Genomic DNA, 15,062 nt, shown 5'->3' on the forward strand with positions numbered 1-15,062 from the left:
CATGGTGAACAGCCCCTCTGTCCACAGCAGGACTGGAAGCTATGACAAACGACAGATGCAGCAGCTGTGCTCTGCCCCCCTCCCCTGCTTTATGCCCCTTCCCCCCGTGTCTCCCTTGTTGATGGCCTTCCCTACTTGGATGGCGAGCGCTTGGGGAACGGGGGTGCTGGGAGCATGAGGTGTAATGAAACCGGGTGAAGGAACGCAGCGTCAACCGAAGGAATTAACAGTGTCCTGTTTGCCATCTGCCAGCCAGCCAGAGAGAGCTGGTGTTCAGAGCAGCTGCTAGACAGGTGCTTTATAGAGATGATCTTCTGTCACTACCTGCCAGGGTCTACAGAGGAGGACACTGAGGCTAAAACACACTTAGGAGCCTGTCCAGAGACAACTTGGGCTGGGCAGAGCTGGGATCGGTGCTGGGGGACAAGGGGCTGGACCCTTCCAGAACCCCATGCTGCCTTTCCCTCACGGGGTTTCCCTTAAAGCCAGCGCGTGGGGCCCTGGTGGGACATCGCGTCTCGTCGACAGAAGTGGACCAGGCAGATCCTCAAGGATGTCTCCTTGTACGTCGAGAGTGGGCAGATCATGTGCATCTTGGGGAGCTCAGGTAAGCTGGGGGGTCCCCTAAATCCTCCACGAGGACTCGAAAGAGTCTGTGGCTTGATTTGAACACCACATTGAGGAAACAGGTTCACGTTGTACCAAGGAGGCCTCAGGTCTGATATTAGAATGAAATCTGATGGCCTGTGTGACTGTGAATAGGACCTGGTGCTAACGTGTAATCTTTAGGAAGATCCTTGAAAAAAACGAAGTCCTGCCGAACATGTAAGTTAATTCATATTTCAGTTTGGAAAGCACCTAACACAGTGCCTGGCATATAGGGGTGCTCAGTAAACACAATTTTCCTGCCTGGAGATGGGAAAAGGAATTAAATAAGCACAAAGATGCCCATTTATCCCCCATATTCATTGGTCTTTTAAAAATTATGATGTGTTTCAAACACACAGGCAAGATAGAGAGTAAATAAAGAATGCTCGTGTCTTAACCTCTGCTTTATCAAATCTTAACATTATACTGTATTTACTTAAGATCCTTTTTTTGTTCTTTTAAAGGAGTTAAATATCACAGATTCCACTGAGGCTATCTATGTGCCCGTTCCCCACCTCATTCTTCCCCTCCTGTTTCCCTGCATCAGCAAGTCATTGCTGGGGAGGGTGGAGCCTCCGGGGAGGCAGCCCCTTGAGGCTGGGGCAATGCCCTGTGAAGGTCACAGCTGAGGATGCACAGCTATGGGGGGATGGGTGCATTGGCCCTGAAGAGGGAATGAATCTGTGTGGCACATCACAGGGTCCACTACACTAGGCTATCCTGCACGTTTTAAGGTTGAAAGATTCGGACAAATTGGCTTCCCAGGAGCCTCTTGATGGAGTTCTTGCTTGCAAATTGTTGACACTTCCTGCCAGTCTTCACTTGCATTGCTCTTTAATAGAGGTGTGCAATATAAGTCTGTGATAAAAGGTAAGCATGGTTAGCCTCTTTCGACCTGGGGAGTTAAATCCACAGCCACTCCCCTGCTGCAGTGGGGGGACAGCTGGATGGTAACAGTAGTGTTGTTAAGATGAAATGAAAAGGAATTCACTGGCGAGAATGGTTACACTTCCCTGAGATTTCCTTTTTTTTTTTTTTTTTTCCTATTTTGGCTACGCCACGCGGCTTGCGGGATCTTAGTTCCTTGATCAGGGATTGAACCTGGGCCCTTGGCAGTCCTAACCACTGGACCGCCAGGGAAGTCCCTCCTTTTATTTTCTTTTTACAATTTTTAACCATTTCTAATTGTATGCATGTACCATAACATCCAGGGTCATCCTAATTTTCCTTTTGATAATTATACTTCTTTAAAAAGAAAAGCTGAGTTATTCCTATAATAATGTGTCACTTGTTTCCTTCCTTGTGTAGGATAAAAAAGGGTGGCATGCAGCACAACAAGGAATTGAACCCACTTTTCAGAAGTGTGTCTCACAGGCCAATGTACATCTTCATGCACATCTCAGCAGAACAGTGGGTGGAGCCCCCTGTTCTAGGGCCTCATGGGCTGGTGTCTGATGATACCTTATCATGCTTTTATGACTGTCCATCCTTTTATACTGAACATGAATTCAAGGTAGACTGCAAGTTCCCTGAGGGTGGGAGCTTGGTCTTTTTTTTTTTTTTCCTGCTGTATCCTCAACAGTTAGGAGAGGGCTGGCCACATCGTTGGTGCTTAATAAGTATTTGCTGAATAAATGATTAAGCAAATGAATTAATTCTATGAATTACTCTTAGTTTTTCAGAAAATAACATGATTTCATTGATGTCTCATCTAAAGCAGTATTGTTTATCAAATCTTTACTAGTGAGGCAAAAGATGACTTAGGTGTTCAAAGTCTCACTAGAGAATGGTCTGCATAATGTAAGCCTGCCTACAGTCAACCAACACTCCAGGGGAAGGTAATTTTATTTGACTCATTATTTTTGATCATTTAGGACCTAGACTCTAGGCTGCATGCTCTCTTGCAGAAGACTATTTAGTTACAGGTGATTTCTGTCCATTTAGAGAGGATAAACCCAAAGGTCAGTTTTATGGCCCTGTAGGGCGTTAACCCTTTTTTCCTTTTTTTTTTAATTGAGGTAAAATATACATAATGTAAAATTTGCCATCTTAACTATTTAATTTATTTTTTATTGAAGTATAATTTATTTATAACGTGTTTCAAGTGTACAGCAAAGTGATTCAGTTATATATATGTTCTTTTTCAGATTCTTTTTCATTATAGGTTATTATAAGATATTGAATATAGTTCCCTGTGCTATACAGTAGGTCCTTGTTGTTTATTTTATCTACTTTATTATTTTTTTTGGCCACGCCATGAGGCATGCAGAGTCTTAGTTAGCCGATCAGGGTTCGACCCTGTACCCCCTGCAGTGGAAGCGTGGAGTCTTAACCACTGGACTGCCAGGGAAGTCCCCTTCTTGTTTATTTTATATATAGTGGTGTGTATCTGTTAATCCCAAGCTCCTAATTTATCCCTCCCCCTTTCCCCTTTCCCCATTCCCCTTTCCCCTTTCCCCTTTGGAAACCATAAGTTTGTTTCTATGTCTGTGAGTCTGTTTCTGTTTTGTAAATAAGTCCATTTGTGTCATCTTTTAGATTCCACATATGTGATATCATATGATTTTTGTCTTTCTCTGTCCTACTTAGTATGATAGTCTCGAGGTCTGTCCATGTTGCTGCAAATGGCATTATTTCACTCTTTTTTATGGCTGAGTAATATTCCATTATGTCGTGTGTGTGTGTGTGTGTGTGTATGTATGAGTATTTTTATATTTATATTTTATATATATATCTATCTCACATCTTTATCCATTCATCTGTTGATGGACACTTAGGTTGTCTATTTTTAGTTTTTTTAAGGAACCGCCATACTGTTTTCCATAGTGGTTACACCAATTTACATTCCCATCAACAGTGTCGGAGGGTTTCCTTTCTCCACACCCTCTGCAGCATTTGTTATTTGTAGGCTTTTTGATGATGGCCATTCTGACTGGCGTGAGGCGATACCTCATTGTAGTTCTGATTTGCATTTCTCTAAAAATTAGCCGTGTTGAGCATCTTTTCATGTACCTGTTGGCCATCTGTATGTCTTCTTTGGAGAAATATCTGTTTAGGTCTTCTGCCCATTTTTTGATTGTTGTTTGTTTTTTTGATATTGAGCTGTATGAGCTGTTTGTATATATTGGAAATTAAGCTCTTGTTGGTTGAATCGTTTGCAAATATTCTCTCCCAGTCTGTAGGTTGTCTTTTTGTTTTGTTGATGGTTTCCTTTGCTGTGCAAAAGCTTGTAAGTTTGATTAGGTTCCATTTGTTTACTTTTGCTTTTACTTCTTTTGCCTTGGGAGACTGACCTAAGAAAACATTGCTTCGATTTATGTCAGAGAACGTTTTACCTGTGTTCTCTTCTAGGAGTTTTATGGTGTCTTGTCTTGTATTTAAGGCTTTAGGCTATTTTGAGTATATTTTTGTGTACCTTCTTAACCATTTTAAACTGTACAGTTCAGTGGTATTAAATACATTCACACAGTTGTGCAACCATCACCACCATCCATCCCCACAGCCTTTCATCTTGTAAAACTAAAAGCATTCTTTTTTTGGCTGCCTTGGATATTTGTTGCTGCGCGTGGGCTTTCTCTAGTTGTGGTGAGCGGGGGCTACTCTTTGTTGCGGCACGTGGGCTTCTCATTGCAGTGGCTTCTCTTGTTGTGGAGCACGGGCTGTAGGCGCGTGGGCTTCAGTAGTTGCAGCATGTGGGCCCTAGAGTGCACGGGCTTCAGTAGTTGTGGTGTATGGGCTCAGTAGTTGTGGCTTGTGGGCTCTAGAGCGCAGGCTCAGTAGTTGTGGCGCACGGGCTCAGTTGGCCTGCGGCGTGTGGGATCTTCCCGGGCCAGGGATCCAACCCGTGTCCCCTGCACTGGTAGGCAGATTCTTAACCACTGTGCTGCCAAGGAAGTCCTGAAACTATTCTTATTAAATAATAACTGCCCTTCTGTCATTTTCTCGGCCCCTGGCAACCACCATTACACTTTGTGCTTTTATGATTTTGACTACTCAAAGTACCTCATATACATGGAATCATACAGTATTTATCTTTTTTAACTGGCTTATTTCACTTATAATGTCTTCATTGTTCACCCATGTTGCAGCATATTGCAAAATTTCCTTCATTTTTAAGGCTGAGTAATATTCCATTGTATGTAGAGACATAGTTTGCTTATCCATTCATCCATTAATGGACACTTTCACTGCTTCCACATTTTAGTTATTGTGAATAATGCTGCTATGAACAAGGGTGTACAAATATCTTCAAGACCTTGTTTTCAGTTCTTTGGAGTATATATCCAGAAGTGGAATTGCTGGATCATATGGTAATTCTATTTTTAATTTATTTAGAACCTCTATACTCTTTTCCACAGTGGCTATACTATTTTATATTCCCAGCAATAGTGCACAAAGGTTCCAGTTTTTCCGCATCCTAACCAACACTTGTTATTTTCTGTTTTTTTAATTGTAGCTGTTGGGTATGAGGTAGTATCTCATTGTAGTTTTCATTTATATTTCCCTAATGATTAGTAATGTTGAACATTTTTTCATGTGCTCATTGGCCATCTGTGTATCTTCTTTGGAGAAATGTCTATTCAAGTCCTTTAACCAATCTTGAACTGGCTTGTTTGTTTTCTGTTGTTGTTGTCATTGTTGAGTTTTAGGAGTTCTCTCTATATATTCTGGATATTAATCCTTTATCAGATATAAGGTTTGCAAATATTTTCCTCTCATTCTGTGGGCTGCCTTTTTATACTGTGGATAGTGTCTTTGGTTGAAAAACATAAGTTTAAAATTTTCATGAAGTCCAGTTTCTCTACTTTGTCTTTTGTTACCCGTCCCTTTGGTGTCACATCCTAGGGCATTAACCATTTTTGCATCTAACTTTGCCACTTATTCCAATCTTCTTTTCTCCACTACTTGTACATACTAGTTCCTTATATCCTTTTTTTTTCTGGCTGCATTGGATCTTTGTTGCTGCACATGGGCTTTCTCTACTTGCGGCAAGCGGGGGCTACTCTTTGCTGTGGTGAGCGGGCTACTCATTGCAGTGGCTTCTCTTGTTGTGGAGCACAGGCTCTAGGCATGCAGGCTCAGTAGTTGCGGCATGCAGGCCCTAGAGCGTGTGGGCTTCAGTAGTTGCAGTGTGTGGGCTCAGTAGTTGTGGCACACGGGCTTAGTTGCTCCACGGCATGTGGGATCTTCCTGGATCAGGGATTGAACCCATGTCCCCTGCATTGGCAGGTGGATTCTTAACCACTGCGCCACTAGGGAAGTCCCTTATATCCTTTTTTGAATGAGGATATGAATCCTTTTTGGTCATCCTGCTGGTACCCTCATTAATGAGTTAATAGGTATTTGACACATGTTCAAAAAAGGATAATATTAGTTACCTTTTTCTATGTTTAAAAAAGGATCCCCAAACTAAGTGACTTCATAAAAATCATTAATTATCTCTCAGAGTTTCTACAAGTCAGAAATTTGGAAGTGCCTTGGTTGGATGCTTCTGTGTGGGGTCCCTCATGAGGTGGTAGTCAGATGTCAGCTGGGGCTGCAGTCATCTGAAGGCTTGAATGGGACTGGAGAAGCTACTTCCAAAGTGGCTCCCTCACATGCTGTCTAGCAAGTTGGTGCTCTCTGTTGCGCAGTGAGGATGTGTGACATGAGAGGAACCCTGAGGGTCACCCACAAGAGGCTGAGAAGGAGCAGCCAGACCAGCAGGATTGAACCAAGAGGATGAGGTGGCCTCAAGGCCAAGGGAGAGAGATTGACAGAGAAGGGCAAGCAACAGTACCAGCTGCTGCTGGGAAGTCAGACAACATACAGAGAAGCATCTACTGGATTTGGCAACAAAGAAGGAGGCTAGTTTTGAGATAGTGGTGGAACTGGAATCCAGGTGACAGGCTCTTTGGAAGGTCTGTCAGAGTTGAGATTGGATCCCAGAAATGTGAGGCTAGGGAGGCTACGTTAGAAGTTAGAAGAACCACAGACAAGGCTTAATATCGTGACTGGGACACTGCAGAGCACATTTTGAAAGACAACCCCAGTGAAGTCACATTCTGTTTCTTTACAAAAACTCTGCCCCCTTCCCCACGCTGACCTCTACCTGAACATAGTGGGGCTGACTCTGAGCTGTGTCAGTCGTGGGTTAGATAAGAAAACCACTGCTCCAGGAGCTTGGCTTATACATCTTTGCACCCCTCAGAACAACCAGCGGTTTCTTTAAAATATTTGAACAAAAGGTCTTTTCTTTGGTTTTGCGCAAGTCATCACACCCTCAGTAGAATTCTATTGCCATCTTCTCAGACAGCCCAGAACCTCCTGCCTGTTTCCTGTTACTCATTCTAACTGCTTAAAAGCCTTGGTCAGGAAAGGCCTGGTGACTCCTCTTCCTGTCTCCATTAACTCTCTGGGCCCATGCAAGCTTGTGTATGGGAAGGGCCAGCTGGTGTCCTACCCTGAAGGATCACTGTAACCCTAGAAAAAGCAAACCAGGAGAAACCTCACCCTCCAGTCACCTCAGCACAGGGTAGTTAGTTCATCCCACCTCCTCTGTGGGCAAGTCCTTAGCGACAGCCAGCTGGGTTATTATGCCCAAGGCTCTCAGTGTAGGCTGAGGCCAACTTGGTTTTAACCAAAGGACTCGCTTAGCTAGTGCTTCTCAAACTCTAACATGCATGAGAACTACCCAGGGATCTTGTAAAAAGCAGAATCCGGGTTAGGAGTTGGGGCCTGAGATTCTGCATTTCTAGCAAAAGCTCTCAGGTGGAGCTGAGGCTGTTCGGCCTCAGACCACACTTGATTAAGTCAGCGAGGCTCTGGGCGGTGTCGCCTACATTCAGGAACCACCAGAGGATCCCAGGGGGTCACAGAAACAAATTCAGATGTCCTAGGATCCAAACGTTTCCAAGAACCCTGGTTTTCCTTTTATTCTGATCCTGTATTTTCTTTTTCAGCCTCAAGCAGCTTTAAAAACAAACAAACAGGAGGACAAAGCTCCTCCAGTCCTGACGTGGAGGAGAGAAACAGCTTGTCCCCTCTCATTGAGGAGACAAGCTGGAAGGACTCATTCCAGCCATGAGCTTGTCCCATGAGGCCAAAGAGAGAACAAGTCAGGGCTGGACCGCGGGTTCACCGAGGGTCTCGGGAAGTTCCTGCGAGGCCTCGTGCAGGGCCTCCTCCAGGACCTTCTCTTGTCTCCTCCCAGGCTCGGGGAAAACCACCTTGCTGGACGCCATGTCTGGGAGGCTGCGGCACACGGGGACCCTGCTCGGAGACGTGTTCGTGAACGGCCGGGCACTGCGCAGGGAGCAGTTCCAGGACTGCTTCTCCTACGTCCTGCAGGTGCGCACGTCCCCGGCCCCTGCCCGGCTGCCCGCTGGCCCCGCAGCTGGCGAGGGGGCTGCTGACACATCCCTCCCCTGCAGAGCGACACTCTGCTGAGCAGCCTCACGGTCCGCGAGACGCTGTGCTACACGGCGCTGCTGGCCATCCGCGGCGGCTCCCAGGGCTTCTTCCAGAAGAAGGTGGGTACTGCCCCAGGGCCACCCAAGGGATCACCCCGCTGTGGCTTTGCACCCCCTCGTCCCTCCGCTTGCCCCTTCCTCCCCTTCGCTCTCCACCCTTTAAGAGTCAAGGGCTGCGCTGGCAGCCGCTAGTCCCAGGTGGCTTTGGGGCACTTGAAACTGACTAGACCTACTTGAGATGTGCTGTGAGTGTAAAATACACACCAGATTTCAGGAACTTAGTCTGGAACCACAGAATGTGAAACGTCTCATTAACAATTTTTAAGATATTGCTTATTGGTCAAAATGGAAATATTTTGGTTGTATTGGGTTAAAGAAATTATACCACTAAAATTCATTTCATCTGTTTCTTTCCACTCTCTAAAATGTGGCCACTGAAATATTTAGATTCTAAATGTGGCTTGCGTGATATTTCTGTTGGGTGGCGCTGTCCTGAGAGCTCTGTGTTTGAACAGATATGGCTATTTTCCTCACTGTGCGTTGCCCTGCAGCCCTGTTGAGATTTTTCTCAACTTTCTTTGAGGCGTCTTGAATGTGCCTCATCCAAACTGGATTCAATTGGTGAAGGAGGAACTATTGAATTGTCAACTCTAAGTTCCAATCTGTTTCTTTAAGTGGACCTGATTTGGAAGAGGCTGCGAGTAAACTCACAGGGGCCTTACCTGGAAACATTGCCTCGTTTCTGTCTGGGCTGGAAACATACAACCAAGGACAGGTCAACGTAACACCTGCGAAGCAGGCACAGTTCTCTGGGAAACTGGCTCTCAGAGGTGCCGGAGATCACTGGTGACATCTGCCTCAGAGGCTTCACCACTCTGAGGCCTCAGTGAAGGTTCCTCCTGGGCACACAAATTACATCTGCACTTCAGGCTCCAAAGCTAGCCTTCCTTCAATGCCATTGAGGATCCAAGGGAATCCTCCATCTCAGCTGAAGGGGCAGTAGGTTACTCCCTTTTTATCAGGCACCTCTGAGCCTGTCACCAGGGAGTTACTCCTCTTTGTCCCTGGTGCTGGACTCTCAGACAGGGCTTGGCCAGTGCAGCCAGGTCTGAACTGCGTCCAGAGTACCAGCAGGCTTGTTTGTTGTCATGCCAAGTCAGGAAAGGGCATTCTTCTGTTTCAGAGTCCTGGACGTGCTGGAGCATAGCTTTCACTCCAGAGGAACCTTCAAGAAAGACCATTAGCCCCACAGAGCCCTGTTCCTACCTGGAGGTTACCTTAGAGTGCTCAGAAGGCATTGCGAGGTTCTTGCTATTCTACCAGCTTATTCTCTGGGCTCTCGTATGTGGCTGACATCCATCAGGCCTTGTTCACACACATCTCATTTCATTCTGGCATCAGCTCTATGAGGGAGGCGTTATCTCCAACTTTCAGATCAAGAAACTGACCCCCAAGGATATTAAGATCCCACACCTCGGACTGGCAGAGCTGGGACATGGACCCAGGTCCTCTGGCTCCATCATGCCTCCCTGGGCCTCACTGTGGTCTGAGAAGACAGAGGTCGGAATTTGGCCCACGGGGAGGCACAGGCATCTTCACATGACTTAGCTGCCCTGACAGTGAGTGACAGGTGAGCCCCTATGTAGGCTTCCTGTCTGCCTGTTTTAGTATTTTTGTGTCTAAAATGGGTAGGAGAGGATCTCATTGGTATTTGAGTTGGAGAAATGAAGTCATAAGCAGATTCTTTTGAGAGAGTGATCCATTTACATCCCATACCCCAGGGAGAGAATCCGAGAAAGCCACCGAACCTTTCCCCTGAAAATGCACATATTTGCATAAATATTTAGAAAATTCAAGGTACCTGAAGTTGGTTGATGGCAAATTTGCCCCCGGTGAATGGTCCCTCTCCCTGGCACTGGCAGCCCCGAAGTGTCCTGCAAAGTTTCCTATCATAAAGTTCTCCCTGCTTGAGAGTACTTTCTGAGCAAATCCAGTCCACAGGATGTAAAATCCCGACAAAGTAGTTTAGGGAGAAGGAAGTGCCTGTGATAACAGAGCAGAGTGTGCAGCAGATCTGCTTTTGTCCTCTGCGAACCTGAACATAAAGCCATGATTGATGTGGCAGGCTTTGTCCACCCTTGTGCTTCTTGGACCCCTTGAGAACCCACACAGTTTACTCTCAGTCCCAGCTCTGCCATTTGCTAGTGGTGTGACCTTGGGTAATCTATGAACCTGTCTGAGGATCTGTTTTCTGTTCTATAATAGAGAGAGTAATAATGCATCTCTCCTGGAGCTGATGTGAGGAATGAATCAGTTTATGTGAAATCACATAGCATGGAGAGGATCGATGATCCCAGTGGTCCCTTCCAAGACTCTGTGAATTCTATTCCCAGCAGTGTTTGCAAAACATGGGAGAGGCTTCTAGCCAGAGACATCTGAAACAGATGAAGTAAATGTCTCCCCTGTCCATTGCTTCTGAGCCAGGAGGGGCAAGCTTTACTCCTTTCTTGCCGTTGCAGAGAAGATGAAAGGGACACTCAGGAATCTACCCTGACTGGTGAACACATAAACCTTGCCATGTCAAGTGAAGCTCAGTTCCAGAATCCTTCCACTCTGATGGCAAGAAGAGACAATCATACTGGTTTACATATGCATTTCTAACCTCCTCCTTATTCCTTTGTATCTATTTCAGGTGTATCCCTTTCTTTTGGTCAAAGCATCATCTATTGATCGCACTCCCTGTCTCCTCTGGAACTTTGTTCCATAAATCATCCCCTCCTTTACTCCAGTTTAGTTTGCTGTTGTTATTTTTTAATAGGGTATTTTTTAAAAAATTAATTAATTAATTATTTTTGGCTGCACTGGGTCTTCGTTGCTGCACGTGGGCTTTCTCTAGTTGCAGTGAGCGGGGGCTACTCTTTGTTGCGGTGCGCGGGCTTCTCATTGTGGTGGCTTCTCTTGTGGAGCACGGGCTCTAGGTGCATGGGCTTCAGTAGTTGTGGCTCGCAGGCTCAGTAGTTGTGGCTTGCGGGCTCTAGAGCACAGGCTCAGCAGTTGTAGCGCACGGGCTTAGTTGCTCTGCGGCATGTGGGATCTTCCCGGACCAGGGCTTGAACCCTTGTCCCCTGCATTGGCAGGCGGATTCTTAACCACTGCACCACCAGGGAAGTCCTCTTTTTTTCATTATAAAAGAAACACAATCTCATTAGAGATGTATGGGAACAAAACTCATTATCATATATATAAGTATTCCCAGTCTCTTTCTCTCTGCTTTCCCCAGGGCCTAATGCAGATAGGGGTACTCAGTCAGGGGAGGACCAGAAATAGAGATTTTTGAAAGGGTCTCTGGTGGGGAGATAAGCTAAGGAAGGAAAGAGGGAGAGGGAGGGAAAAGGCCAACCTTCTTGATTAGAGAGTCAGTAAAGAATTTTTTTTTTAGTGATGATGGTTTTGGGGAGTTGAGTAGTAAGCAGAGGATTTCAGGGAGCTGAAGGGTATAAGATAAGCAGAGTGAGGAGAATTAGGGAAAAGGAAATTTTTAAAAGTGTGTCTGTAAGTTATAAACTGGGTTCCTTTTAAAGTCCTTAAAGAGATTCCAATAAAGATTGGCTTTATTTTTAATTACTTTTGATAGCTGGATTATATTTGATGCAAAACCACAGTGAGATTGGGCCACATGGGACTCCAGGACTTATTTGGGTTACATAGGGGAAGCCAGGTTTAGTTCAAACCAAATTGATTTTTTTTTACATGTAAAACATTTATTATAATAAAGTTTCAAAAACCAAAGACTAAAAAAATAAGCTATATTGTAACTATGCCTTGGGGGGGGTTTCTCTATGGGCTGGACTGACTGTAGCATCTGAAAACAGGAGTCCATCAAAATCTGCATAGTTTACTGCTGACTTTCCCTGAAGCAAGTTGAAACAGTTTTTTGTTGCTGTAAGGACTTCTGAAAAAAAATTCATGTCAATATTATTTATTTTAATCTGATACATATATTGTGATTTAAACCAAATTGGATTCTCTTGTAATAGGCGTGCTTTCCCTAGGATGTGGTGAGTCTGGAAGTGGCCCAAGCACTCAAGGGAAGCACTTTCCCCTGCCACCCTCAGCCCATGAATCGGGACGCAGCCCAGCAGTGACCAGCCTTCCTGGACGTTGTGTCTCTTACAGGTGGAGGCAGTCATGGCAGAGCTGAGTCTGAGCCACGTGGCAGATCGACTGATTGGCAACTACAACTTTGGGGGAATCTCCCATGGTGAGAGGCGCCGGGTCTCCATTGCAGCCCAGCTCCTCCAGGATCCCAGTAAGTGGGACCCAGAACTGCTACTGGCTGCTGCCTGTCATCTTCCATGTGTCTGCAGACATTTTCAGCCCTTTCTTCACAGTCTCCATTTGGAAAGGGCTTGGTTGGTTGGGAACTGAAGTCACTGAGGTTTCTCAAACTGGGGACCCAGTTTCTTTGGAAATCTAAGTAGTTCCTGATGCGATTCCATCACCCAGGTACAAAAAAGCTGTTGGACTTGGAAGCACTGCGTTTGTGTTCATGTTCCGTTAGGGTCTTCCATGAATGTCCTGTCCCTCCTTACTTCTTACTAGAGCAGCACCACCGTGTCTACTCTGGAAAGCCAGTGAGTTTTGCTGTGACTAGAAGTATTTATGAAACGGCAGGAATTAAAATAGGATTTTAAGTGATACATGAGAAAGTATATATATTGGAAGGAGGGGCTATCAAGATGGGGTAGCCAGTCACCTGCCTCTCCTGCCTGGCTTCATTCTCCCCACTGTCTGGGGAAACCTTGCCACTTACATACACTTGGAAGAGGACATGATACATTTGGATACTTTCCTCACATTGGGGTAGACCAAGACTGCCTGCTCTTCAGAACAAATAAGAGGGATGTTCTTAAGAACAGGGTACAAAAAGTACCCGTACCTTTTGGGTAGAAATAAGCTACAGTTAAACCCGCTAAAGAATCCAAATGCCTGTCCCATCTCGGACTTTGTTTCACAGGTCAGAGTTTTCTGCAGTGCAAAGACGCAGTTGGTGTTGGAAAGTGCTAGACATGAAGTGACATTATGTCTTTAAAAAATTTATTCAAGTATAGTTGATTTACAATGTTGTGTTAATTTCTGCTATACAGCAAAGTGATTCAGTTATACACACACACACACACACACACACATATATACACATTGTTTTTCATATTCTTTTCCATTATGGTTTATCACAGGATACTGAATATAGTTCCCTGTGCTATACAGTAGGACCTTGTTGTTTATCCATCCTATGTATAATAGTTTGCATCTGCTAATCCCAAATTCCCGATCCACCCTCCCCTACTCCCCCTCTCCCTTGACAACCACGAGTCTGTTCTCTATGTCTGTGAGTCTGTTTCGTAGATAAGTTCATTTATGTCATATTTTAGATTCCACATATAAGTGATATCATATTTGTCTTTCTCTGTTGGACTTACTTCTCTTACTGTGATAATCTCTAGGTCTATCCATGTGTGAGATTTTGCCTTTTAAACCAGCCTCCTCTCAGCCTTTTAGAAACACCTGGGTGCCAGCCTGCCAGCCCTCGTTCCCTGTTAGGGTCCCCTGGATGGAGCCCAAACAGTCTATAGTGCCACACGAGAGGCCTGACGTGGTTGCTGCCTTGTCCCTTCAAGGATTCAGGCTGGGATGTGCTCTGGAGCTGGGAGTTGGGCCCTTCCAGGTCAGGTGCTTTCTCCTGGGCTCAGGCTAAAGTACTGCTCACTGCACACTGTTTGGATGGGATAAGACAGCTCAACAAGGAACTGTTCAAATTTCTGAGGCTAGAGCACAGAGCCCAGGCTCGGCAGTGACTCAGATGTCTGACCTTCCTTTGCCGCAGAGGTCATGCTTTTTGATGAGCCAACCACAGGCCTGGACTGCGTGACTGCAAATCAGATCGTTGTCCTCATAGCAGAGCTGGCTCGCAGGGGCCGCATCGTGATCCTTACCATCCACCAGCCCCGCTCCGAGCTCTTCCAGGTGAGGGGGATGTCTGTTGTTCCAGCTCAGCTCATCCAGGGTGGGTATAGGTGTGCCAGGCTGGGGATCTCGGAGTAGAGATTAGTACTTAAACCAGAGCAATCCTGATGGGAAGGGCCAAGGATGGAAACTCAGTTCTTTTAGCACCTATCATGTACCAAATACCTTCTATACAGTAGCTCTTTTAATCCACACAACAACCCTATGAGGTGGGTACCAGCATTTTCACTTTACAGAGGGGAAGAGTGAGACTTAGAAATGATCCAACATTGAGCCAATATCACAGTTAATAAAAAGCTGGAATTGGCATTCATATTCCAGTTGGCTTTCAAGTCTGTGCTTTTCCACTAAATCATATAGAGTTCCTTCCCAAAAATCTCACCTTGATCTCCTAGGATCCTTTTAGGGAGCTATTATTTGCCTTTTATAGATGAGGATCTGAGATTTAAAAAAATTTTTTCGGTCCAAAGTCACTCATTCCGGGGCACGGCGGGGCCTCAAACCTATAGGTCCTCTGACCAGTTCCATGAGCTGTCCTCTATCCTAGACATGATGCTGGGTGCAGGCTGGGAGGCAGCAGGACCCACAGGGGCAACCCAGGCTGGAAGGAAGAGGGATGCATTTTGAGAGGTTCTGATGGCCGCAGTGAGAGTACTGATGTATGGCTGAGAGAGTCAAAGGACTGACTACTTGAGGCTTCTTTTCCATAAGGATGTGGTGACCTGATTACACACTAACACTGTCTGTCGTTCAATCAGCTCTTTGATAAAATTGCCATTCTGAGCTGCGGAGAGCTGGTTTTCTGCGGGACACCGGTGGAGATGCTTCATTTCTTCAGTGGCTGCGGCTACCCTTGTCCCGAACATTCAAACCCTTTTGATTTTTATGGTAAGTTTTTCTTTCACAGTCCCCATCATATATGTTTTCTAAACTTTATCT

The 15,062-nt window shown here is 45.4% G+C and overlaps 1 protein-coding gene across 3 annotated transcripts in view; it reads left to right on the top strand.

Annotated features, from left to right (window-relative positions):
- The window catches only part of ABCG5 (ATP binding cassette subfamily G member 5), a 38,331-nt gene that overhangs the window by 4,076 nt on the left and 19,193 nt on the right, over window positions 1-15,062 (top strand). For 2 of the 3 annotated variants that reach the window (XR_009566094.1, XM_030857796.2), the window contains exons 3-8: window positions 486-607; window positions 7,841-7,977; window positions 8,061-8,159; window positions 12,276-12,408; window positions 13,984-14,123; window positions 14,882-15,011. Coding sequence is in view for 2 of the 3 variants with exons in the window: in XM_030857796.2 (XP_030713656.1) it covers window positions 486-607; window positions 7,841-7,977; window positions 8,061-8,159; window positions 12,276-12,408; window positions 13,984-14,123; window positions 14,882-15,011 (761 nt within the window). In the remaining variant the exon portion in view is untranslated. The remainder of the gene's footprint in view (window positions 1-485; window positions 608-7,840; window positions 7,978-8,060; window positions 8,160-12,275; window positions 12,409-13,983; window positions 14,124-14,881; window positions 15,012-15,062) is intronic. The other variant, XM_060309124.1, reaches the window with a different exon arrangement.

Source organism: Globicephala melas, chromosome 12 (assembly GCF_963455315.2).
Source record: "Globicephala melas chromosome 12, mGloMel1.2, whole genome shotgun sequence".
Lineage (NCBI taxonomy): Eukaryota > Metazoa > Chordata > Mammalia > Artiodactyla > Delphinidae > Globicephala > Globicephala melas.